This window comes from Hyaena hyaena, unplaced genomic scaffold (genome assembly GCF_003009895.1).
Source record: "Hyaena hyaena isolate Hyena2069 unplaced genomic scaffold, ASM300989v1 scaffold_1075, whole genome shotgun sequence".
NCBI classification, from domain to species: domain Eukaryota; kingdom Metazoa; phylum Chordata; class Mammalia; order Carnivora; family Hyaenidae; genus Hyaena; species Hyaena hyaena.
In genome coordinates this window covers 258,263-286,105 of record NW_024081708.1, presented here as the reverse complement: position 1 = coordinate 286,105, position 27,843 = coordinate 258,263, and the positions used below count along the sequence as shown (strand labels likewise).

General features: G+C 36.6%; 1 protein-coding gene across 1 annotated transcript in view; it reads left to right on the top strand.

Moving 5' to 3' along the window:
- The window catches only part of LOC120223949 (dynamin-3), a 413,439-nt gene that overhangs the window by 249,336 nt on the left and 136,260 nt on the right, over positions 1–27,843 (top strand). The window contains exons 12-14 of the mRNA XM_039222176.1: positions 1,678–1,748; positions 23,069–23,120; positions 23,931–23,960. Of these exons, the coding sequence (XP_039078107.1) occupies positions 1,678–1,748; positions 23,069–23,120; positions 23,931–23,960 (153 nt within the window). The remainder of the gene's footprint in view (positions 1–1,677; positions 1,749–23,068; positions 23,121–23,930; positions 23,961–27,843) is intronic.

Here is a 27,843-nt window from a genome sequence, read left to right as displayed (position 1 = left end):
TATTTATTTGAGAAAAAGACAGAGAGCTCGGGAGTGGCAGAGAGACAGGGAGAGAGAGAATCCCAAGCAGTAACCACTCCCAACATGGAGACTGACCCAGGGCTCAATCCAATGACCACGAGATCATGAACTGAGCCAATATCAAGAGTAGGACACTCAACCAACTGAGCCGCCCAGGCACCCTGAGCTTACTTACAGTCTTGCAAGGAAGAAAAACAAGCAAACAAAATATATACAAATAATTAGTTACATTTGTGGTATATACCACAAATAAAAAGTATAAGATGAAATATACATATAAAATATAATGTATAGACAATATACAATGTAAGACAAGCATAGACAATATATAGTCTATATGACTGTAATAGCATGATCTAACCTGGTTTGGGGTGAACATATAAGGTGAGGACCTGGTAAGACTTTCCTGAGGAAGTACCCTCTGGGGAGCATTACATAGACTTTGTCAGTAAACTGTTATCAAGAGGGCTCTGATGCACTCAAATGTCATCTTCAGAAAAGGGAGGCAGCAGGAGCATGCTCACTGTGTTTATCAAAAGTTCATTCAACAAAGTCAAAATGCAGAGCTCTGGAGGTATGCAGGCGGGGATTCTGAAATTTTTTACATTTTTCTGTTATCAAGTCTCAGCATTCTAGGAAGAGAAGGGACACAGTTGGGAGAACAAAAGGAATCTTAGGAAGGGGAACTCAGTTTTGAATATCTCTGAAATAAAACTCTCTTACAGTGTCTGGTTGGTTGCTCTTTGCTCTACCCTCTCTTGTCTCCTATTGAAGAATATTTTCTACAGAAGGACTTGCCAAATCTCTGACTTAAAGTTTATTAAGTATCTCATGATTAGAACATATTCATGTTTCATATTTATGGGAACATGCATTCAGTTCATTCCTTGACAAATCTTGATTGAATGTCCATGATGTTTGATGGACTGGGAATAGAGTGTGGATATGGCATATGGGCTCTGTATACTGAATAAGTAAAAACTTACTATGTCAGCTAGTGGCAGTGCTACAAAGGAAAATAAGGCAGAGTAATAGGGTACAAATAGAGTGCTAGCTTAGGTAGCAGGGAGGATCCCTCTGATGAGGTGATCTTACCTGACTGAAGTTTTGCTTTGATAATGAGACCTATTGATCTCAAGGAAGTTTTCTATTTATTTGTATATTTCCTTTTAGAATTGGTTGATGAGATGTTTCTTCTGCTTGCCCAGAATGAGCTTAAAGAGATAGAAGAGAGGAGGAGAAAAACAAGAGATAATATTGTTATTTCAAGGCAAAATTATAGTGCCTACAGGAACAGGAAGCTCTGAGCAGCCTCTCACTGGTACACATGTGTCCTTCTTTTGAACATTTATGCCTACATTTTAGAGGACTAGAATAATCCTAGGTTCTGTGTTAAATAAGCAAAGAGTCCATGCCTTTAAACTATAATGTTGTTGTCTTCACATGGGACTCAGACTTTTTATGTAGACTTTTAATTTCTGAATTTACAGTAAAAATTGTAAGGGTCTAATAAAAAAATTATGCAACTTCTCATTTTAATTAAAGCATCCTTTAAAAAATTAAATAAAGATAAATAATTTGTAGGCAATTATTGAGTTTTGTGTTTGAGAATATTTATTATTAGTTTTTACTGAAGTGTTTCTCTTTGATTTATAGGTACTGCTACTGATTGACATCCAAGTCTCTTACATCAACACCAACCATGAAGATTTCATTGGATTTGCAAAGTACGTACAACACTTGATTGCCACATGCTTTCCTCCTGATGGTTTGTCTAGAATACACATTGTGAATTTCTACTACAATCCTGTCTGTTTTTGAGAGCACATTCTGTGTCAGAATTAACTCTGAGTCAACCACGTAGGAGGTCTGAGCCTCATGGCCATGAAGCCATGTTTTCTCGATAAAGTAGTTGGCTCCTTCATTGTGCAGCATATGAAGTCATATGTGTCTTAGATATTCATTGTTTTTGGATGATAATCTGCAGTTTGTACTTGAACTCTCATAGATAAGCAGTAACAGATGCACATTTAAAATATGTTTGGGAACACTTTCTCACATAGATTTGAAACATCAAATGCAATTCACAGGATACAAGCTATTTTAACATCTCTAATTCAGAATATAGAAGCCTATTTTTAAAACTATCTTTTGTAAACTTAGATGGAAGCTTTTTAGATGAACATTCTCTTTCTTATAAACTATATATACTTTATATAAACTGTCTATATATTGCTAATCCATCATAAGTGTATTCTATTCTAATATTCTATTGTTATATTCACTGATATTGTCACATAGACATATTTTGTTATTCAAGTTGGTTATTCATCATGCAACATTTTCAAGATCCTGAATTCACCATTTTTTCCTGCCCTTTAGTGGAACTAATTTTTCTTTGCTTTTAAGGAATTTTGATTCTAACTCTAAAATATATTTGTGGCGTATGTGGTTCCAACTTCAGGTACATAAAACATAGTCTATTTTATTTAAATATAAAGCAAAGGGACCTATCTACTGTTACTAGAACTGAAAATTCAAGAACAGGGACAAATAAAAAATGTAACATAACAGAATGTTAATTTATTGAATTACATTCTGACTTAGAGGCAACAGCACGTAGATTATGTGATCTAAACTAAACAGTGGCCTGAGGAATAATTTATAGCCATGTTTTAGGGAGCAAAGGCCCAATTATCCAACAGACAATTGTCTCATTCTAAACTTGGCTGTCCTTGTGATGGCTTAACCAAGGGTGTGTGTATATTTTGCATCCATTGTGTGGTAGATTAGTTTTTCTCAAATATTTTCTGTCTGTGACCTATGTGTAAAGTTGTTAGAACACATTGATGAGTATGTTCCTTAGGTCAGTTGTTTTTTTAGCCACACTACCCACTCCAACTTGGAGATAGGTATTTTCTCCACAGGCACTTCCCACAGACCTGTTTCCCTCTCTTTTAACCCCTATGGCTGTCACCACATGTACTGCTCATTTCCTTTTGGGATATCGCTGGGGGGAATAAACCGAGACTCTGATACACTTCTCTATTCCTGGGCTTGGAGGGGGAACCTGAGAATTTCTGCCCAGTTTCCAGCACAGTCTGTGAACTCCATGTGGCCTGTGCCAGGCTCCATACTTAGTTGCTAGGGGTGATAATATATAAGAAAAAGAAAAAAATATTTTTGTCCTTAGGAGCTTGCCTAACAATTGAAAACTAGAGAGAAACACATGTAAAAAGTTAAGCTGACACATTCTCCACTTACTTCACTTGCTTCTTTGAGGAATTGAAAAGAAAAACAAATCCTTGAGTCATTTGAATTAATGAGAATGCTGCCTTTAATACTGACTTTTATTGGTTACAAACACCAGTTAGATTCTTATAAAAATGTAGCAGATGTAGATGTAAACTTGACACCATAACTTAAAAGTGAAAAGGATGTTGCAATGCTGCCCTGTTGTGGTACCTGATTTAAGGAGTAAATGTAAAAAAAATCATAATGAGTATGGAAGGATTCACTTTTTTTGAATAAGTTTTGTAATCAGTGCTAGGATTTAAATTTTTTTAATGTTTTATTTATTTCTAGAAGAGAGAGAGAGAGAGAGAGAGAGAGAGAGAGAGAGTGAGCAGGGGAGGGTCAGAGAGAGAGGGAGTCACAGACTGAAACAGGCTCCAGGCTCTGAGCTGGCAGTCAGCACAGAGCCCAACACGGGGCTCGAACCCACGAACCGCAGGATCATGACCTAAGCGAAAGTCGGACACTTAACCGATTAAGCCACCCAGGCGCCCCAGTGTTAGGATTTAAATTTCACCCATATAGTCTTCTTGAATCATTTCCCCCTAGATTACTCTTTTACTTACTTTTAAAGATAAATGGTCCAGTGTCTATTTTCTCCAGTAAATTTCATTATTTTCTACATCAGAAGCTGTTCAAATACAGTATTATATGGACTGGGTTTTCAAAGTCATATAATTTTGCACATATAAACACGTTCAAATTCAGCCCTTTGGTGCAGTCTCTGTAATCCAGGTGACTACCCCACTTTTCCAGCAGTGACATAGACTAGGAACATTTATGATGGGGGAGAAAAAAGAAGTATTGTTCAAACTGCTTTAGAAACCTAAAAATTTTGCACATTTTTCATCGAATTTAAACTCCACATCTAAACTCTCTTTTAAAGGATTGATATGGGAATCAGCAGTCTGGATATTTTTTCCAGGGTTTGGTACTGGTGAACTTTGGGTTTTGGCAAGTCATTTAGCCTTTCTGCATCTCAGTTTACTGCTCTATCAAATGGAATAATAAATAATCCCTGTTTTGTGTACCTTTCAGGGTTGTTGGAAGATCAGATTATTGAAGTTATGTGAAAGTGCTTTTGAAAACTATGGTGTAGTCTATAAAAGTGAGAAAGTTACACACACACACACAGAGGGGGGAGAGAGAGAGAGAGAGAGGGAGAGAAGAGAGAGAGACACAGAGGAATTTGATTACTAGTTGCATCATTTTACTTTGTTATGCAATTTATGATGCCCGGAGTATGATTGCCACTGGAATATTTTTTTTAGTTGCTGATATTGTCTCCAAATGAGACTCAGAGGTAAATGTTCTTTCCATTTGTATGTGGAGCTGGAGTACATTTCAGTGTGACATGGGATAATTATGAATATGAAGAAATATTCATTTCAAAATCACTTAAGAGGTTGTGGTATTTTTTTGTGCTTCTAAAAATTAAAAAAATATGGTTGTAGCTATAAATTTTAAAGTTGGCAGGAATGCTGTTTCCATCAAAGAAGAAAAGTCAAGCCATATTTGAAGACAATTATGTAAGTATTTTTAAGTTCCAAAGATAGAAAATTAAGGTCTGGAGTTGAAGAAAATAAGCATTTATTTCATGAGATTTTTAGAGAGTTGCCAAAAGAGGGGGCCACCTCTCAGATTTATAGGATGGTGATAGACACAGTACTTTAGACACACACACACACATATATTTTTTCAACTGGGATGACTGTTGTTTTAAAAATAAAAAACAAAAAAAATAAAACAAATTGCTAAACCTAGATTAACAGAATCTAGTGTTCGGGACATCTCAAACTTCTCCCTTCTGCTATAGACCTTATTCTGCTATGCTGAAATGTGTGGAACTTTTTTTTCATCTCCCAGCTATTTTTTAAACATGGACCGTAAAATATGTACCATGTGTAATGTGTCCAAGTAAGCACTGCTGTAGGCTTGCTTTGGAATTTCCTGATTTCTGAAAGCTTGATCTCTCAACTCTAATATAGTTTCTGAACCTAAAACTCCAATATTTCAGGAGAAAATGTCAACTTTCCTCATGACTTAAGGATTTTAATTTATCATTCTTCTCTGTTCGACAAAACCCAACTGTACATTCTATTTGTTTTTACATAATACTAGTTTTTGTTATTTAAGAAAACAAAAGCTAGTCCAATTGTTCTTTTATTTACTTCCCGTCATTCTCTATAATCCAGCTATATTTGAATAAAAAAGCAAACTTGTTAGCCGTATGCCTTGGGAAGTGAACTTTCACATTCTTGTGCTCTTCTTCATTTGTTCCATGGGCACAATTTGCCTTCTGAGTTACTAAGGGTTATGAAGTTCAGTGGTGTAAGAGAAAAATGGGCCCCAGTTACAGACCATTAGAAAATATCTCTACGCCACCAGCAGCAGCCCAAGGCTTGTTTTTCAAACTGCTGGGTGGGTAGGTTTCAACACCTGTTTTCTCATGGTTGAAATGATATAGTCCAGAATTCAGTTCTTGTTACATTAAGTACCATGAAAATGGTCTTGGTTGTAATATCCATTTTATCTCTTTCCTGATCCTCTGGAATGTCTCTGTTGCCATTTTACTAAAGGTGGTATATGAGAACCTTGGTACCAAATGCCAGAGGAATCTTGGTTTTTCCCTTTACATTCTTTTTCCCCCCTAATACATAACTACATTCTATTATAATAGTGTCTCTAGTTCCTATTCTTACATGAGAATGTTCTCTCTCTTGTGGAATCGAAATTTAGGTATTATAGCAAGATTGTTCTTTTGACTCACATGCAAATTTAGGAATTAAATGCTTGGTTGCTTACTGGGACTAGTATCAGGTAGAAAAACAGAATTCAACAACCCACAAGGGCATCGTGAGTATTAGCAATTCAAACAAGTTATGAATTCTAATGTTTCAAGGACCATTTTAAAAATAAGCAGTCTTCAACTTTGCTCTTTCATTCTCAAATCTCTTATGTTGAACTTTATCTTCGTCCTTAAAATGGATCTTAAGATGTGAGTCATCTTGCTTTGATGGGCCCCCGGGTTCTGGAGGGTTTTCTTGCATAATATTTAGCCTGTGATGGCTTCACTAAAGATCCTGCAAGGGGAATTGACATCATGTAGTTTTCTTCTACTTTTGGCTTCTATCTGATTGGATGGAGCCAGGCCGGCATGTGATAAGCTGTACTCTTGGGACTCTCAGCAAGTGTTCATAATCATCTTGGGGTAATATAAAAGAACATTCTGAAAGCTTCTTAACTCCAGAGCGATGCTGTCCAATAGAACTTTCTGAAGGGGTGGAAATATTTTATAATATGTGTTGTCCAATACAGTAGCCATTAGGCACATGTATCTATTGCTTAGCTTAAATGTGGCTAGCCAAACAGAAGAAATGAAATGAAATGAAATGAAAATTAAATTTTCATTAATTGAAGTTTTGCATTATATAGCCACATTTGGCTACCAGCAACTGTATTGGTTAGTATAGTTCTAGAGTATGGTGAATCCAACTGATTGCGCTGAGCCCTTCATCAGTAGGCCATACTTTACTGGTGGGTTGGTGGTGGCTACTGTGGTGGCAGTACAGTGGTAGCTACTGGAAGAGAAAAAGGAGATGACTTTGTTAGCTGCTGCTAAGCAAATCCCAAGTTTTAGGAGAACACAGTCAACTCTTTAAATGCTCTGTCACCAAAGTGTAAAGGATGGGCCTTTCCCCTACACTGTCTTAGTCCTATGTTGCCATTTTACTACTATTTTCTCTGTCATTGTTACTACTAAACTTTCATTTAATACCAAGTCTCCTCTACAATCTAAACATAGCAATGGAGGGAGAGGCACACCCTGACATTTGCCATGGAATCTGTCGCTGAGGGACTCCATATCCTTGATTCATTTGAACCTATGGATTGACTTAGAGTTAACCTTAGATTCCTCTTTTTTCTTTCTCACTTCTTTTTCACTTTTCAGCCCACTGCAGTTCTGTTTTTATGACACTACTCCCCTGAGACTGCTTTGGGCTGAGGCAAACAGTTAATTCAGTAGACAATTCTGAGTCATTTTAAAACTCAACCATTTCTTGTTGAGGTCTGTCCCTTTGCTTCAGTACTCCTCCACTGGCTCCTGGTTTTCTTTCTGTTCTAGCCACTCATTCTTGGTTGTATTTTGGAGCTCTTTATTCTCTGATCATGGCTTAAAAACCATTTTTTAAAAAAAATCACTGTGTTTTCATAGATCCTCTTCTTTTCTCACTTTTTGGACTATCCCTGACTGATGCCTCCCACTGCAATGGTTTCATTTACCACCTTTTTCTGATGATTCTAAATCTAGACCGCTATTCCAGAGCTTTTTCCTGGACTAGGTACCATATTCTACTACATACTAGGCATCTCTACTTGTATATCCTATGGAAGCCTCAGCCAAATATTCCTAAGTTAAACATCCTGTGATCTTAGAATTTACTCCTCCTCCATTGTTCCCTCTCTCTGTGGATGGTACCTCCCAGTTGTTCAAACCAGAAACCTCAGCATCATTCTCTACTTCTTCTCTCCTCATCTTTGTTTCCCACCATCTTTACCAAGTCCATTCGATTCTGCCTCTGTAATAGCTTTTGAATTTGTCTATTTCTTCCCGTCATCATCACTAATATTCTTGCCTGAGTTACTTCAATAGCCTCCCTGCCTCTTGTCTTGTTCATTCCCATTCTTTCCAGGTATTCTGTAACTTTCAGAATAAAGTCTAAACTCATTAGTATGGTTCCCAAGTTCCTGCAGAATTTGCCTTCTGATTACCTCTTGAGCCTATTCTATTGTCACTGTTTCTGTCTATCCCAAACCCTAGCTCTGTGCTCCAGTCAGACTGACCACTGTGTACCATACTCTTGCTGCAGCACATGTCTGTGGCACACTTTGCCAAATTATTTAAATTTGCTATTCCAGATAAACATTAATAAGCTAATTAACAATAACGTTGGTATCAAAATATAATTTCATAAATATTTCCTAAGAAACCACTGTAAACACTATGCTAGGTAATGTCAGTAGTGAGAGAAGTAAAGATACTAAGGTTAATGCAACACATCATCAGCCATCAAGGAGCATACATTATTGGAGGGGAGTTAGAGACCTGCCTATAATGAAGTCCTGTTTATATAATTCAGGCACAGACCAAGAGCTTTGGGAGTTCATGGGAAGGAAAGATAACTGGAAGCTTCTAAGAAGGCATAATTCAGAAATGGTACCTGATTGACTTTGAAGGTTGGGCAGGGTTCCAACAGTCAGAGAGAGGGGGTTGAAGCTGGCTGTTTCCTGTCTTCCCTGCTTAAGAGTCAATACTACCCATTTCAGGGAGGTAATTTTTACTAAAACGCTGCTTTGATCATCCCATTTGCTGGCTCTGAAAGTTTGAATATTTTTCCTGCCTCTAGTTTAGTGGGCAAATTCTTCATAATTGGCCTCAACATACAGTTATTGTACTAGATGGCTTTTAAGGTCATTTTACAAACCTGAGTATATGATTATATAATTTTGCCATAATAGTTTTACTTTCCACAACTTACCTACATGCCTCATTTTTCTACTTCCTGGCTTTGCTAATACTACTCTATTCTCTTGGAATGCAGTCAGTTGTCTTCCTTTATTAAAGTTTAACCTCTTTTCAAGTTTTCTGTGAAAATCTTAAATTACATTAGACCTAAATAATCTTTCTTTTTTTTGAACATTTGGAGCAATTACTATGCCTAGGACTTATTTGGAAAATGGTCACACACACACACCCTTGGCACTTTCTTTTGTTACTTGAATCTTTTAGTGTATGTGTATGGACAAGGATAGAAATGAATATGCAAAATAAATTTTGAGCTAAAAGGTAATATGGTTTTTTTCTTTCAATGAATTATATTGTACTCTTATTTTTACAAAAATTTAAACCTCTTATTATATCCTTTTAAAATCATTAGGTCTTAGAAAATTAAACTAAATAAGCCTAATGTGTATATTGGCAAAGGCTTCCACAGTGACTCGTGTATAATAGAAATTTATAGAGGCGCCTGGGTGGCTTAGTCGGTTAAGCGTCCGACTTTCGCTTAGGTCATGATCTCGCGGTTCGTGGGTTCGAGCCCCGCATCAGAATCTGTATCTCCCTCTCTCTCTGACCCTCCCCTGCTCACGCTGTCTCTCTCGCTATCCTAGAAATAAATAAAAATATATATAAAAAAGAAATTTATATAATTAACAACAAACACACACAGTAAGAAGATATAAGGTAATTATACCCTACATTTGGAACTGAATCACTTTATTTTTTAGCTTTCAGTTACATCTTCATGTACTTAATCTTTTTGTTTTTTTAAATTAAATTCTAGTTAACAGTGCAACATTGGTTTTAGGTGTAAAATTAAGTGATTCATCACTTATATACAGCACCCATTGTTCATCACAAGTGCCCTCTTAGTACCCATCACCCATCTAGCCCATCACCTTCCTCCATCAACCCTCACTTTGTTCTGTATCATTAAGAGTCTCTTGTGGTTTATTTTCCTCTCCTCTCTCCCCCTTTCCCATATGTTCATCTGTTTTGTTTCTTAAATTCCACATATTAGTGAAATCATATGGTATTTGTCTTTCTCTGATTGACTTACTTCATTTAGCATTATACATTCTAGCTCCATCCACATCATTGCAAATGGCAAGCTTTCATTCTTTTTGGTGGCTGAGTAATATTCCCTTATATACATATAATATATACATACCACATCTTCTTTATCAATTCATCAGTTGATGGACATTTGGGTTCTTTCCATACTTCGGCTATTGTTGATAGTACTGCTATAAACATTGGGGTGCATGTACCCCTTTGAATCTGTATTTTTGTATCCTTTGGTTAAACACATAGTAGTGCAATTGATGGATTATAAGGTAGTTATATTTTTAGTTTCTTGAGGAACCTCCATACTGTTCTCCAGGGTGGCTGCACCAGTTTTCATTCTCACCAACAGTGCAAGGAGGGTTCCCCTTTTTCCACATCCTTGTCAACACCTGTTGTTTCTTGTGTTGATAATTTTAGCCATTTTGACAGGTGTGAGGTGGTATCTCATTGTGGTTTTGATTTATTTTGTCCAGCCATCTGGATGTCTTCTTTGGAAAAAATGTCTATTCATGTCTTTTGCCCATTTCTTAACTGGGTTATTTGTTTATATGGTGTTGAGTTTGATAAGTTCTTTATGGATCTTGGATACTAACCCTTTATCAGATATGTCATTTGCAAATATCCTTTCCCATTCTGTAGTCTGCCTTTTAGTTTTGTTAATTGTTTCCTTTGCAGTGTGGAAGCTTTTTATCTTGATGAAGCACAAATAGTTTGTGTATTTATTCTTATAGAGCTTATTCTTTCTATGTTATTTGTGTTTTATGTATGTATCTCACAACCTACACTAGGTAAATTGGAAGCTTTTTCATGTTTATATCTTCTACATAGTGCCTTGAAGATAACTTGATGCCCCAAAATTTTTGACTTATGTAATATTAAAGCATTATATATAGGTATGCTTTCAATATTGCAGATGTAACTGATTAAGGTAACTGTCACCAAGAATATGTCCAAAGGTTCAAATTAACTTGCAAATCCTTACATGGTTTCTCATGAGTACATTTTAATTTTTATTTATTTATATTTTAAATTTAATTTTATTTATGTTTTTAGTTCATTTTTAAAATTCAAGTATAATAAGCATACACTATTATATTGGTTTCAGGTGTACAATTATATACATTTCTCAGTGCTTATCAAGATAAGTGTACTCTTAATCTCCTTTATCTGTTTCACTTACCCCCCCCATCAACCTCCTCTCTAGCATCCACCAGTTGGTTCTCTTTATTTAAGAAAGTTTTTTATTGTTTTTCTCTTTTATCTTTGTGTGTTCATTTGTTTTGTTTCTTAAATTCCATATGTGAGTGAAATCATATGGTATTTGTCTTTCTCTGCCTGTTCAGTTCGGTTAGCATAATACCTTCCAGGTCCATCCATGTTGTTGCAGATTGCAAGATTTCATTCTTTTTAGTGCCTGAGTAGCAATCAATAGTGTGTGTGTGTGTGTGTGTGTGTGTGTGTGTGTGTGTGTAACATCTTCATTCATTCATCTATCAATGGACATTTGGGTTACCATATCTTGGCTTGTGTAAATAATGTTGCAATAAACATAAAAGTCCATATATCTTTTCAAATTGTGTTTTGTTTCTGTTGGGTAAATATCATTTAGTAGAATTACTGGATCAGATGGTAATTCTATTTAAAAATTTGTGTGTGTGTGTGTGGAATCTCCATACTATTTTCCTTAGTGGCTATACCAGGTTGCATTCCCACCAACAATGCATGAGGCTTCCTGTTTCTCTTCATCTTCACTAGTACTTATTATTTCCTCTGTTTTTGCTTGGAGCCATTCTGAACAGTGTAAGCTGATATTATGGTTTTGATTTGCATTTCCTTGATGATTAGTGATGTTGAGCATCTCTTCATGTGTCTGTTGGCTATTTATATGTCTTTCTTGGAAAGATGTCTAGTCAGGTCTTCTGCTCATTTTTAAATTGGGTTATTTGGTTTTGGGGTGTCGAGTTGTAAAAGTGCCTTATATATCTTGTATATGTACCCCTAATCAGATATATCATTTACAACTGTCTCCTCCCATGCAATAGGTTTTCTTTTCATTTTGTTGATGGTTTCCTTTCTGTGCAGAAGCTTTTTATTTTGTAGTCCCAAGAGCTTAATTTTGCCTTTGTGTCCCCTGCCAAAGGACACATACCTAGAAAAAGTTTCTATAGCTGTCAAGAAAGTTACTGCCTATGTCATTTTTATAGGAATTTTATGGTTCCAGGTCTCACATTTAGGTCTTTAAATCATTTTGAGTTTATTTTTGTGTATGATTTGAGAAAATGGTCCAGTTTCATTCTTTCACATGTAGTTGTCCAGTTTTCCCAACACCATTTGTTGAAGAGACTTTTTCCCATTGTATTTTCTTGCCTCCTTTGTTGTAGACTAATTGAACATAAAAGCATGGGTTTATTGCTGTCTCTCTTTTCTGTTCCATTGATCTATGTGTCTGTCTTTGTGCCTGTACCATACTGTTTTATTATAGCTTTGTAGTGTATCTTAAAGCCTAGGATTGTGATACTTCACGCTTTGTTTTTCTTTTTCAAGATTACTTTGGCCACTCAGGGTCTTTTGTGGCTTAATACAAATGTTAATATTATTTGTTCTAGTTATGTGAAAAGTGCTGTTGGTATTGCATGAAATCTGTAGATTGCTTTGGGTAGTATGGACATTTTAACAATATTGGTTCTTCCAACCTATGAGCATGGAATATCTTTCCATTTGTTTGTGTCATCTTCAATTTCTTTTTCATAATTATCAGAGTATAGGTCTTTCACCTCCTTGGTTAAGTTTATTCTTAACCAAATGTTTTATTCTTTTGGTATTTTATTCTTTTTGGTGAAATCATAAATGGGCTTGTTTTCTACATTTCTCTTTTTGCTATCTCATTATTAGTGTATAGAAATGCAACAGATTTCCACATATTAGTTTTGTATCCTGAGTCTACTGAATTCATCTTCAGTTCTAGTAGGTTTTTGGTGAATTCTTTAAGGTTTTCTCTCCATAGTATCATGTCATCTGCAGACAATGACAGTTTTACTTCTTCCTTACAATCTGGATGCTTTTTACTTCTTGTTAGATTTCTTGTCTGGGTAAAACTTCCAGTACTATGTTTTTTTTTTTTTTTTTTAAGTTTACTTATTTATTTTGAAGAAAGAGAGAGAGCAGGGGAAGGGCAGAGAGACAGAAGAGAGAGAATCCTAAGGAGGCTGCATTCTGTGAGTCCAGAGTCCCATGTGGGGCTGGAACTCACGAACTGTGAGATTATGACCTGAGCTGAAGTCCAGAGTCAGCCACTTAACTGACTGAGCCACTCAGGCGTCCGCCAGTATTATGTTGAACACAAGTGGTGAGAATGGATATCCTGGTCTTGTTCCTGCTCTTAGAGGAAAATCTCTTGGTTTTTCACCATTGATTATGATATTAGCTATGTGTTTTTCATATACGGCCTCTCTTATGTTGTGGTATGTTCCTTCTAAACCTACTCTGTTTGAGAGTTTTTATCATGAATGAATGGTGTAGTTTCTCAAATGCTTTTTTTGTATGTATTGAGATGATTATATTGTTTGTCTCTTTTGTCAGTATGATGTATCTCATTGATTGATTTGCAAATATTTTTTTTTTTTTTTACAAATAGTTTATTGTCAAATTAGTTTCTACATAACACTCAGTGCTCATCCCCAAAGTGCCCTCCTTCATGCCCATCCCCCCCTCCCCCCCACATCCATCAGTCCTCAGTTTTTGTCAGCATTCAAGAGTCTCTCATGGTTTGCCTCTCTCCCTTTCCCCCACCATTTCTGCCCTTCTTCTCTTTAACCACTCTTGCATCCCTGGAATAAATCCTGCTTGATCATGGTGAATGATTTTTTAAATGTATTGTTGAATTTGATTTGCTAATATTTTGTTGAGGAATTTTGCATCTATGTTCATCAGAGATATTAGCCTGTAGTCTTTTTTTTTTTTGTAGTGTCTTTTTCTGGTTTAGTATCAGGGTAATGCTGGCCTCAGAGTGAATTTGGAGGCTTTCCTTCCTCTTCTATTATTTGGAATAGTTTGAGAAGAATAGGTATTAACTCTACTTTAAATGTTTGGTAGAATTCACCTGTGAGGCCATCTGGTCTTGACTTTTGTTTGTTTTGAGTTTTTTGATCACTGATTTCATTTCACTGCTGGTAATGAGTATATTCAAATTTCCTATTTCTTCCTGATTCACTTTTGGAAAGTTGTATGTTTCTAGGAATTTATCCATTTCTTGTAGGTTGTCCAGTTTGTTGGCATATAATTCTGCATAATATTCTTTTATAATTTTTTGTGTGGTATTAGTTGTTAGTTCTCCTTCATTTCTGGTTTTATATATTTGAATCCGCTTCTCTTTTTGATGAGTCCAGGTAAAGGTTAATCAATTTTGTTGATGTTTTCCAAGAACTAGCTCTGGTTTCATTAATCTGTTCTTGTGTGTGTGTGTGTGTGTGTGTGTGTGTGTGTGTGTGTGTTTGGTCTCTATTTCATTTGTTTCTGCTCTAATTTTTATTATTTCTTCCTTCTACTAGCTTTGGGCTTTGTTTTCTTTTTCTAGCTCCTGTAAGTGTAAGATTAGATTGCTTATTTGAAATTTTACTTGCTTCTGGAGGTAGGCCTGCACTGCTATAATCACCCTTCTTTGAACATTTGCTGGATCTCAAAGATTTTTGAATATTGTGTTTTCATTTTCATTTCTCTCCATGAATTTTTAAAATTTCTTCTTTGATTCCTTGGTTGATGCATTCATTGTTATTTAGCCTCCATGTATTTATGTGCTTTCTACATTTTTTCTTGTGATTGATTTCTATTTTCATACTATTGTGTTCAGAAAAGATCCATGATATGATTTCAGTCTTTTTGAATTTGTGGACCCTTGTTTTGTGGCCTAACATATGATCTCTTCTGGAGAATATTTCATTTGCAGTTGAAAATAATATGTATTCCATTGTTTTTAGATGGAATAATCTAAATATATCTTTTAGATCCATTTGGTTTAATGTGTCATTCAAAGACACTGTTTCCTTGTTGATAATTCTGCCTAGATGATCTATCTGTTGATATAAGTAGGTTGTTACAGTTCACTACTATTATTGTATTACTGTCAGTTTTTTCCTTTATATTTGTTAATGGTTGCTTTATGTATTTAGTTGTTTCTGTGTTGGGTGTAAAAATATTTACAATTGTTATATCCTCTTGTTAGATTGTTGCTTTTATCATTATGTAGTGTCCTTCTTTCTCTTTTTTGTAGCCTTTGTTTTAAAGTCTGTTTTGTCTGATAAAAATATTGCTACCCCAGCTTTCTTTACTTCCATTTGCATGGTATATGTGTTTTCCATCCCTTTACTTTCAATCTGCATGTATCTTTAGGCCTGAAGTCAGTTTCTTATAGTTAGCCCATAGATGGGTCTTGCTTTTTGAATCTATTAGTCGGCCTATGTCTTTTGATTAGAGTCCATTCACATTCAAAGTAATTATTGACAGGTATGTACCTATTGCCATTTTGTTACTTGTTTCATGATTGTTTTTGTAGTTCTTTTCTGTTCTTTACTTCTCTTGCTCTCTTCCCTTGTGGTTTTGTGGCTTTCTTTAATGATATGCTTGGATTGCTTTCTCTTTATTTTTCGCATAACTATTACAGAAATTTAGTTTGTGGTTACTCTTAAGCACATATAGAACATCTTATGCATATAGCAGTCTATATTAACTTGACAGTCACTTAATTTTGAACATATTCTAAAAGCACTAAATTTTTAATCTCCGCTCACATGTTTTATCTATATGATGTCATACTATACATCCTTTTATTTTGTGAATCTCTTGGCTGATTTTTATAGATATAATTTATTTTTACTGCTTTTGTGCTTTAACTCCCATACTACTTTTATAAGTGATTAACTTTTATTATGTTTGTATTTTACTGTGAAATTTTTACTTTCACGATTTTCTTCCTCCTGGGTATGGCCTTTTCTTTCCACTCAAATAATTCTCTTTAATGTTTCTTGTAAGGTTGCTTTAGTTGTGATGAACTCCTTTAACTTTTGTTGTCTGGGAAAATCTATATCACTTCTTCTATTCTGAATGATAGCCTTGCTGAGAGTTTCTGGTTGTGAGTTTTCTCCTTTCATTACTTTGAATAAATCATGCCCCTCTCTTCTGCAAGATTTCTGCTGAAAAATCAGCTGATAGCCTTATGGATTTCCCTGTATGTAACTGTTTTCTCTTGTTCCTTTTAAAATTCTTTATTGCTTTTTGTCATTTAGTTATTATATGCCTTGCTGTGGACCCCTTCTTGGGTTGATTTTGTTGGAGGCTCTCCATGCATCTTGGAATCGGCTATCTGTTGTCTTCTACAGATTAGGGAAGTTTTCAGCTATTATTTCTTCAAATACATTTTCTGCCCCCTTTTCTCTCTCTTCTCCTAGAATCCCTATGATGCAAATGTTATTAGGCTTCATGATGTTGCTCAGTTCCCTTAACTCATTCTCATGTTTATTATTCTTTTTTCTTTTTGTTGTTCAGTTTGTTTTCCAGAACCCTGTCTTCCAGCTTTATTATCCATTTTTCTGCATTCTCAAATCTACTATTGATCCCTTTAGTGTATTTTTAATTTCATTTATTGAATTCTTCATCTCTGATTGGTTCTATTTGTTTTCTATTTTCTATCTTTTTGATGAAGGTCTCACTGAGATCCTCCATTCTTTTCTCAGGTCCAGTGGGTATCATTATGACCATTACTCTAATTTTTTTTAATCAGGCATATCGCTCATCTTTGTTTCATGTAGCTCTTTTGCTGTGGTTTTGTCTGTTCTTTCATTTGTGGCATATTCCTCTGTGTCCTCATTTTGTTTCATTATCTATGTTTGTTTCTATGTGTTAGGAAAGGCAGTTATGTTTCCTGGATCTTGAAAACAGTGAAGTTAGGAGGAAGGGATCCCGTGGTGCTCTGTAGCACAACATCCTCTGTTCACCGGAAACAGGCGCTTTAGGGGTATCTCCTGTGTGGGTTTCACGCACCCGACTATTGTGGCTAAACCTTGTCTGCCTTCAGACCAGTCAGCTGCAGTGCACTTTACCTGTTGTAGGCAAAATTTCGTCCGTGTGCTGTTAAGAGGCCAGTCGGGGGTCCCCGTGGACTTGTAGCTCGGTAATGTCAGCAGTCAGACCAGAGGACTGATTGTTAGGGCTGTAAAGTAACCTCAAACTGCAGGGCTCTCTCTTTATGCTGCCTCTTTGGAGGTTTTTGTAGTGGGCGGGGCTGGCAGTTAGACCAAGACCCTCTGCTGGGGCTGCAGACGCACTGATCAGCAGGGCACTCTCCCCACACTGCCAGTTTTACGGCCTGGCTGGCGGAGCTGCAGTGGAACTGGTGTGTGTAGTTCTCTGCCCCTGTCACCAGGACAGGAGTCACACTGGAGTATCGCCAGCCCCCGCTGCGGCTGCTTGCAGAATGGGATGCCACAGGAACCACTTTGGAGGGAATCTCGCTGAATGAGGCAGGTTGGATGGGGTGAATCCACAGGAGAATGTAGGGGTGGAATGCACGGTGTCAGCAAGATAGGTGGAGAGCACTCAAGCTGCTTTCCACAGGTTTCTGGCTATCTAGGCTTGAGCCAGGGTTTGGGGGGTGGGGGGTAGGGGTAGTTGTGGGAAGAAATGGCACTTGCCAGCTCTTTTGTTCTTGGAGAAGTCTCCTAAAGATCTGTCACTCCAGCATGTGTTCTGAGATTACTAAATAAGTCTCCTTCCCATATGCCTCATGTGCTTTTCAAACTGCTGCTTCTATGTTGTTTCTTGGTGGGATTGTTGTCTCATCTCATTATGGGCAGAGACTCAGTTTCTTATTGCTCTCTACATCCCCCAGAACTAAGCCTGCTGATTTTTAAAGTACTGGAGTTAAGCCCCACTGGTTGTAAAAATCCCCAGCAGGTTTCAAAGCCAAATGTTATGGGCACTTGTATTTCTAGTGCAGGTCCCCTTTGCCTGGCGTGCCTGGTATGGAGTCTGTTTCTCTACTTTCTCCGTGTTTGTGGTGTCCCCCCCACCTATGAGTAGTCTCACCAGGAGTTTGGTTCCCCACCATGTCTTTGCCCCTCCTACCTTTTTTTTTATGTGGTCTCCTCTCTACAATTAACTGCAGAAAGTCTCTTCTGCCATTCTTCAGGTCATTTTCTGCTCTGGTTGCACTGATGTGGCTGTTACGTAGGACCCTTGTCAGTTGGACCGGGTGAGCTTAGGACCCTCCTCCTCTGCCATCTTCCCAAGAGTCTTCCCATTTTTTAAAAAATATTTTGAAATGCCTTCAGTTCAATCATCATTGCATATATAAAAGTTATGATAAAGAATGTTTTCTGACTAGACAGGTTTTTTTTTTGGTATTATGTTGCTCATGTGGTAATTTCAAGTATATAAGTACATCATTAATAAGTATCTTTGTCTTTATGGGGCCAGTTGCTATGAAAAGATTCTTCTTTAGGTCAAAAGTAAAGTTAATTTAGTATTTGTTTTAACACTAATATTTGAGATTGGCTTATAAAATCATCTCTTTTTCTTCCTGCATATTCTTGGAATATGGTAGTTCCTAACTAGGATTATACAGTAGATAAAATTTCTGTCAGTGCAAAGTCTCTTCACCTAATGTCGATCATAAGCCTCTGAGAATAACTTTGCATCTCAAGGAATATTAGTTGTAAAAGGAACCTAAGAGCGGTACCTGGATGGCTTCAGTTTGTTGAGTATCAGACTCTTGATTTTGGCTCAGGTCATGATGCCAGGGTTGTGGGATCAAGCCCTACATTAGGCTCTGTGCTGAGTGTGGAGCCTGCTTAAGATTCTCTCTCTCTCTTTCTGCCCTCTGAGTCTCTCCCTTGCTCATGTGCATGTGCTCTCTCTCTCATTAAAAGAAATAATAATAAGTAAAAGGAACCTAAGAAACAGCTAGTCTAGTCCCCCACCCCTTGTTTCTGTCTCTTTATCTATACACACACACATATGACACACACACACACATGTCACACACACACACTATAGTTAAGATACTGAGGTCCATAAAAGCCGTATGTTTTGATTAAGGTAACACAGGGAGTCATCAACAATCTCTGTCTTTTTCTTTATGTTCTGGTTTTTTTTTTTCTCTTATGTGATTTTAAGAGGACCTACACATAGTTCAAAATTCCCCATTAGTTTGTCTGCTTTAAACATCCATGGGTCTATCATAGTTTGAAATGATCATCAATAGTCAGTGATTTATTTTAAAATATTTTCCCTTAATAAGACCCTAAAAGAGAATTGTGGTGCTTGGAATGGTTAACTGTTGCTAGGAAGATGGCATGTCACACTACAATGGTAGCTGTCCCAGTTCTTCTCAGAGGAAGAGAAACCTGCAGTCCCTTGAGAAAGAAAGTATTTGGGGCCAGGATCTGAAGCCCCAGAAGAGTGGTATGTTACACACTCTCCATGCTTCAGGGCCAGCTGGGCAGCCAGAAGTCAGTGTGGAAGCACCAGACCCCTGGCCACAGCCTGACACAAACTTTATCTCATTTACAATTTCACCACAAAAACCTAAATAATTTAAATTTGGATTATGTAGAGAAATGGATGGAGAGAGATGAATTTCATAATGATTAAGGGAAACAAGCATTTAACTAAAAACAAGAAAAATAACAACAGTGTGGAAAGAAGAAGCTGAAACCCTGAAATTAGCAAATTGAAAAACAACAAAAAATGCACACAGAAAATCTTTAGTAATCATATACTGTGTGCCCGTTTATCACTGATGCCTTCCCCAGACTCATTTGAATGTAGTATATGTTTCTTCATGAGTTTGAAGAGAAGCAGCTTAAGAAGCACTGGATATTATAAAAGATTGCTATTTTGAACAACTGTTCTAAATGTGTGATTTGTGATGTGCTCCTGAATCACAATATCCCATAACTTTAAATTTTTGATTGGGGTGCCTGGGTGGTTCACTTGGTTAAGCGTTTGACTCTTGATTTTGGCTCAGGTCATGATCTCACGCTTTGTAGGTTCGAGCCCTGCATCGTACTCTCAGTGCAGAATTTGCTTGGGATTCTCTCTCTCTCTCTCTCTCTTTCTGCCCCTCTACAACCTGCACTTTCTCTATCAAAATAAATAAAAATAAATAAACAAAAAAAATAAATTGTTGATTGATGACTTTAATCTACTTTTTCTCTGTTTTATACTATTTCATCAATCTCCAAAACAGCTTCTATAAACTATTGAACAACCAGTGAGAGGGTTCAGTATTACTAGTCTTCTCAGAATTACCACCAATGACTTGTGTTTTCTTGCATCAATAGGTGTTTACTCATGGATTCGCTGAAAAAAGAAAAGCCTTCAATTATTTTGAGAGAGAGGAACATCACATATAAATATCTGGGCTCTGGGGATAAATTGTTGGGTCATATCTGGCTCTTAATGCCTCTTTCCTCATGTTTTAATATCAACCTCGCTGGACTTTTCATTCAACATATAGTTGTTGAAGCCAAAGTAGTTTCTAGGCACTGGGGATATGGAACAGACAAAACCCTCTGCTCACAAGGAGCTTATGTTCTAATGGAAGAAGACAAAATAGACACACAAATCAGTAAACTATATAGTATGTTTGAGGGTAAAACATGCTAGAGAGAAAAACAGAACAGTATAAAGAGGATAAGAGTCCTGGAGGAGGAAGGCGTGTAATTTTGAAACGGTGATCATAGTAGGTCTCACTGAAAAGATAAATTTGAACAAAGACTTGAAGGAAGTATTATCAAGAGCCATGCAGAATGTAAACTGGTGCAGCCCCTCTGGAAAACAGTGTGGAGGTTCCTCAAAAAGTTAAGAATAGAACTTCCCTATGACCCAGCAATAGCACTGCTAGGAATTTACCCAAGGGATACAGGAGTGCTGATGCATAGGAGCACATGTATCCCAAAGTTCATAGCAGCACTCTCAACAATAGCCAAAACATGGAAAGAGCCTAAATGTCCATCAACGGATGAATGGATCAAGAAGATGTGGTTTATCTTGTATAGGAGGATTAGGAGGAACTTGACGGAGGACCAAGGGGGAGAAGAAGAGGGGAAATGGTGGGGGAAAGGGAGAGAGGCAAACCATGAGAGACTCTTGAATGCTGACAAAAACTGAGGACTGATGGATGTGGGGGGGAGGGGGGGATGGGCATAGAGGAGGACACTTATGGGGATGAGCACTGAGTGTTATGTGGAAACTAATTTGACAATAAACTATTTGTAAAAAATAAAAAAAAAAAAAGAAGATGTGGTTTATCTATACCATGGAATACTACATGGCAGTGAGAAAAAATGAAATCTGGCCATGTGTAGCAACATGGATGGACCTTGAGGGTGTTATGCTGAGCAAAATAAGTCAGGCAGAGAAGGACAAATATCATATGTTTGCACGTATAGGAGGATTAGGAGGAACTTAACGGAGAACCAAGGGGGAGAAGAAGGGGGGAAATAGTGGGGGAAAGGGAGAGAGGCAAACCATGAGAGACTCTTGAATGCTGACAAAAACTGAGGACTGATGGATGTGGGGGGGAGGGGGGGATGGGCATTGAGGAGGTCACTTTTGGGGATGAGCACTGTGTGTTATTTGGAAACTAACTTGACAATAAACTATTTGTAAAAAAATAAAATAAAATAGCCGGCAGATATATGGGGGAAGTGTATCAAGGCTTCAGTTTGGAGTATGCTTGGTGGGTTTGGAAAAAAAAAAAAAGAGGAGTCAATGTGGCTGGACCTCTCCAGTGAACAAGGTGGGGACAGTAGATGATTCAAAGAGGCAGAGGGTAGGAGTCAGTTGAATAGGGCCTGTACCATTGTAAGGACTTTTACCCTGAGTAGAATGGTATTGTATAGTTGTATAGAATGTTTTGAGCAGAAGAGTGGCAAGGATCCCCTTTTTAAAAGGATCACTCTGGCATCTGTGTTGAGATTCAATGTTAGGGGGACAAGTGTGGCAACAGAGACCTGAGAAAGTGATTACAACCATACAAGTAAGAGATAACAGTGGCTTGGACCAATGTTTGAGCAATGAGGGTGGTAAAAAGATAGTCAATTTCATTTTATTATTTTATTTTAGAAAGATTTTTATTTTTAAGTAATTTCTACACTCAACATGTGGTTTCAACCTATAACTCCAAGATCAAGAGTCACACGCTCCACCAACTGAGCCAGCAAGGTACCCCAAGTCAAATTTTAATACGTTGTAAAATTTTAAATACATATTGAAAAGCAGAGTCAATAGTATATGCTGATGATTGTATATGGAGTTCAAGAGAGAGAGGGGGAGAGGAATCAAAGATTTTGGCTTAAGCACTTGGAAATATGGAATTGCCCCTGACTGAGGATCGGAAAACTGTGGTGGGGCAGGTTTTATGTAGGAGACCATAAGTTCAGTTTTGGCACTTTAAGTTTGAGATGCCCATTAGACATCCAAGTGGAGAGAGTGAGTTGTCAAAAACATTCATGTGTCTGGAGCTGGGAAAAAAGGTTCAAGCTAGAGATCACTACGGGAATTGTCAGAATGTAGAATTCAAAGCAACCAGATTGGGTAATTTCACAGAGTTTGGGATCTGGAGTCAGACTAATTGGTACTTATTAGCTGAGTGACTTTGGAAAAACCACTTTGATTCTCTGGGACTGATTTTCTCCATCTGTAAAATGAGAAAAATAATAGTAACTATCTCATGGGTCTCAAATTAAAATTTAAATCAAAATCACTAATCCCTGCAAAGCACTTAGAACATGACATATAGTTAATAAATATTAGCTGTTAATTTTCAGTACAGCTATTCTGTGTACATACTAGGACATCACAAATACTTGCACAAACTCATGTTATCAATGTAGCAATACAGCTTTTTATCCTGTGGTGTTATGTTTTTGCTTTGGGCTTGTTAATTGGCACTAATTCCCCTTAGTTGGTTTTGCTTCCAGAATTAAACTGCTTCCAGAATTTGCTTCCTGGATTTTTGGTATTTGCTTTGCTTCAGTTGTTGATATATTTTGAAAGCCTGTATATATTTTGATATCTGTTACTTGTTCCCAAAGTTTCTTCAGTGCTCTTCTCCTTTGCTTTTCTTAGTGCTCAGCAGAGAAGCAGTCAGGTTCACAAGAAAAACACAATTGGAAATCAGGTAGGAATTTTTAAAATAATCACTGCATGCATGCCCCCCCAAATTGAACTCAATCGCTTGATTGACAATTTTTTAATGCAAATTAATCATGTGCAAATTTTGCTGAAAATGTGGCTTTTTGTTTTGTTTTGTTTTTGCTTGGAAAGTTTCTGGAGTGTGTTGCATTTTTTTTGCTACTTTATGCACTAAACTTTATTGATTTATTTTAAATAAGCTTTCTGCTGCTTGCTCTGCTTTTCAAAATTGACTCCTTGTGTCTTACTTTGCTTGCTTATGTTACTCCTAAGTTTGATTTAACATCGAATCTGTGAGTCAGTTCAAGGTTAAAATATGGTGAGTAGTTGCATGAGCTTCTGTTGCTGCTGACTAGTTCACACATTTGCACAGCTTGGTAACAGTGAAGGGACAGCTCATAAAAGAAAGGCAGTTGTGTTTAACTGCTGCCACACCAAGTTTTTGTTGGTGAAAAAACTGTTAATTTCTAAGAAGATCTGATCTTTTGAGTTTTTGTGTTTTGGGCTGACCAGCTGTCTCTGACTAATAGCGCTCTGCAGAGATTGCATTAACTCTGACAGTTTGCTGTTTCTTTTATGTTTTATGTGATAATGAATATTTGCATTGTTATTTCTTTTCAAGTCAAAACAATGATGATTTTATATATTTTTTTAAATTCAGAGGTACAATTATTGAACAAATTGAAACCTCTGCTCTAGAAGTTTTTCCATTGTTTTGAAAGGAGAAGAGGTAATAACAGACTTTATTTTAAAGACTTTTTTCTGAACTAAAGCATATAATTCTTTGCTATTTCAGGGAACCAATCTTCCGCCTTCAAGGCAAATTGTACGAGCTAAGTTCTGTAAGCTTTACTGTTGCTTTTTCATTTAGCTTCCCAAGGGCAGAGTTTGTCTTTAACTGATTAACTCAACTAGCGCTTGCTACTAATTTTTTTTTTAACTTAGGTTGTCTTGTCCGTAACACTCTGTCATTGAAATAAAAATCCTCTTAAGAGGGTTCATCCCTTCACTGCTAATAACTTGCTGTGATTGAAAAGTATGAACTAGTAAACTCTAAAATGCTATAATAATAAACCCTTAACACTGTGGGTGCTTTGATATTTCTCTAATTTTAATGGGCCTTAAAATAATTAAAATCATTAATGATCTTCATCTCTGTCCCTTTATGCTCTGTTGTTACAAGGTGTAAGCCTTTCTCTACAACTTGTATGATAATGTTTCCAATAAATGTAGTTGGTGCTTCTAAAAGGTGGGTGACTATTAAACATCTGATTTTTGATGTATTTGTTATAAGTCAACTTAATTATAATTATTTGTGTTTATTTAAAAATATAGAACAAAACCAAAATTACATCAATTCCTATCTTACATGGCTTTAAAGTTGAATCTTTTAAAAACCAGATACTGTATCTTCATTTTATGGAAGAGTAAAGATACTGTCAAATTACTGGCATAGATATTTTAAAAGGACCAAAAAAAAAAAAAACCCACCAAAAAAACATTACACTCTCATTTCTACCATGGATGAAGCAGCTTTAAAGTCTTTCTTCCAATTGTGCTCAAGTTGAGACTGAGATTGGAGGATAGGGCCAATTATATGTCTCATGATGTTTTGGAAGAAACAAACTTTGCAACTAGACATTCCAGGGTTTAAATTCCGCTCTGTAACTTAGTTGCCATGCAGCCTGGGACAAACTGAACCCAAGTTTGCTCACTTGTGTGGTGGGAAAAATAGAAAATATTTTTCTAGGATGATTGTGAGAATCCGAAATAATTTACCTAATGAGGTTTGCAGCTTGATACTGGATGTATGCCCTGCAAACAGCAGAAAACTTGCTCTTAGCAGGTAGGTACTGTTCTTGAAGCTTTGGGAGAAAAAATATAAAATATAAGAAAATTATAAAAGTTACAAAATGAGAACAATGAAACACTTTGGAAAATTAGAAGTGAAGGCAAAATTATTCTGAAGTGTGCAATGCCCAGATTAAGGCTAGATGGGTGGTATAAAGGACTTATCCATAAAACCTTCTTCATGGTCAGAGGCCCCTAGCTCATAGAAGTTTATATTTATTGGAAAAGTGATATAATAGTGGCATAAATGCATATTTTAAATCAGATCTGAAAGGAAACTCTGATCTGTTTTAAATTATATATTGCTTTCAAATGCTAAAATAATGCTAGTTATGTTTCTGTGACTTTACTTTCCCTGAGTACTTGAAAGCCCACACTTTATAGAAGTTTTAAAATTCAAAAAAATAGAATTGGGTGAGTGTTACAATGGAATACGGATTCCTACCCAAAACCCTTAAGGTCAGATGTACCTTTAATGCCTAGAAAATTTTGGATTTTAGAAAAAAAAGTATATTGCATATATTACTATTACCCAATATTCCTGTGACGTCAGAGGCAGGACCCTTTAATTAAACATGTTATGGTTCTACAGTAAAACAAATGAATAGTCCCACTAAGTGGATTAAATGAAAGGTAAACATATTTCCTGTCAGGTTAGGTTTTGCTGCTTCATTTTTTTTTTTGTTTGTTAGTTTAAAAAAAACCTTTTACTTTGCAAGTAAAGTGTTATGAACCCATATATCTTATTTTTCAGGATCAAATTCAGTCATTCAATGCAATGTAGTATATTTTAGAGAATCTTTTATTGTTTTTTAGCTGCTGACTAGAAATGAGCCATAATTATTTGAAATAATTTCTTTTTTTCCCAAGTTTTTTTTTTTTTTTACAAATCGTTTATTGTCAAATTAGTTTCCACATAACACTCAGTGCTCATCCCCACAAGTGCCCTCCTCCATGCCCATCCCTCCTCCCCCCACATCCATCAGTCCTCATGAAATAATTTCTTTATGAATCTGAATGTCTGAGGTTGATTTGAGTTTTTATAAAAAGTTTTGCCTATCAAGAAGCTCAAAGTCAGGGGCCATTGGAGCCAACTGTTAACTGATGCTGCGGTTGATGAGGCTGAAACACCCTGTGCTATCCTAGCAAGTGGTTCATCCATTCTGAAATTCCCTTTGGGCTCCTGGTTGTAAGAGATTCTTCTATACAGAATCTGCTCTGAAATAATTTGGAAGGATTTAAGGAAAGCAGAACTCCTATTTAACGTCAATCCCATTAGTTTTGTCTTCCTAGAAATTTGTCATCTTGGAAGTTCCACAAATTGATGTCAACATATGTACAAAAAAATGTGAGCACATAACTAGCCTAAAGTTGCACTGCCCAATAATTTAAATGTAACCTTAATTCATCCCTTCACTCATCAAATATGTATTTAAAACCTAAGAGTACCCAAACCTATGGTAGGTGTATAGAACAGAATGATGACTAAATCATGGGTCCTATCCTCAAGGAGCTCACGGCCCGGTGGGGATGATGGTAAGTAAGCAAATTGAAGTTGGCCTCCTCTTTCAAGCCTAGCTCCTTTTGATCCTTCAGGTCTCACTGAAATATCACTTCTGGAATAGGCTAGTCCTGAGCATGAGGATCTAAAATCACCATCCCTCCCCTGGTGTTGACATTATCTATTACCTTTATATCTTATTTATTTTTTCATCTTCCTTCACTAGTACCTAAGCTCCATTACAGCTATTTTTTTGTTTATTACTGAAAGCTGTGGAGTATCATGTAAGGTTTTAAACACAATCATAATATCTTAGAAAGATCATTCTGCCTACATGTGAAAGGTTTTGAAGGGAAAATAAGATTTAAAAAAGGAGGCTAGTTAGGATGCTAGTAATCTCTTGCAGACAAGAGATTATGGTGATCTGGGCTATGCTATGTATGATGGATTTGAGGAGAAGCTGATGAATTTAGGGAAGAGTCTAAAGGATTTGTGATGAACTAGATGTTGAGGAGAGGGCTGGGGATTATCAGCAATGCTGTTTAGATATCTGATTTAGGCACAGATGAGATAAGAAATGCTGTTCATGGAGAAAGAAATATGGTAAGAAACTCAGATTTGTATTCAGAGTTAGGAAAGGTAGATATATTGAATATTAGTCACTGTGGGAGATAGGAATAAAATGTCCAGAGGGACACTTGATAAAAGTGTCTAGAGTTGAGAAGAGATAGATAACTATTTATTCCAAAGGTAGTAGGGAGCCATTGAAGGATATCCAATAGGGAAGGGATATCATCTAACTTGTATGGTAGAAAGATCTGTGTGTCAGCTATATGGGATGATTTGGAGGAGTGAAACTAGAGATTTGGAAATTGGTGAAGATGTTTTTGAAATAATTTAGGTAAGAAAATACAAATGTTGGTAGCAATAGGTATGTGGAAGAGCAGATCCAAATTATATTTAGAGGGTGGGTAGAGTTATAAATAGTTGTGGAGTTGGGAGAAGGAAGTCATCTGTCCAGGCTATGGCTAAGGGGATCCATTGACAAAGGGAGTGCAGGCGAAGGAAAAGCAGATTTCAGGGGAGATGGAAGAAGGTGGTGATTTCAGCTTCAGATACATTTTTTTGTGCCTATTAGAGACATCAGGAGGGTTGAGGTTCAAGACTTGTCAGACTGGAGATATGTTTTATAGCTGTCAATGTATATACATGGTAGTTAAAGTCATGGGAGTAAATGAGATTATCTCCAATGGATAAAAACATAAAAGGAAATAAGGGATGTAAAGGATTATTGAGAAATAAGAGTTAGGGCAGAATGAGGAACTGAAAAGGAGTCTAAGAAGTGAAAGAGGTAGGA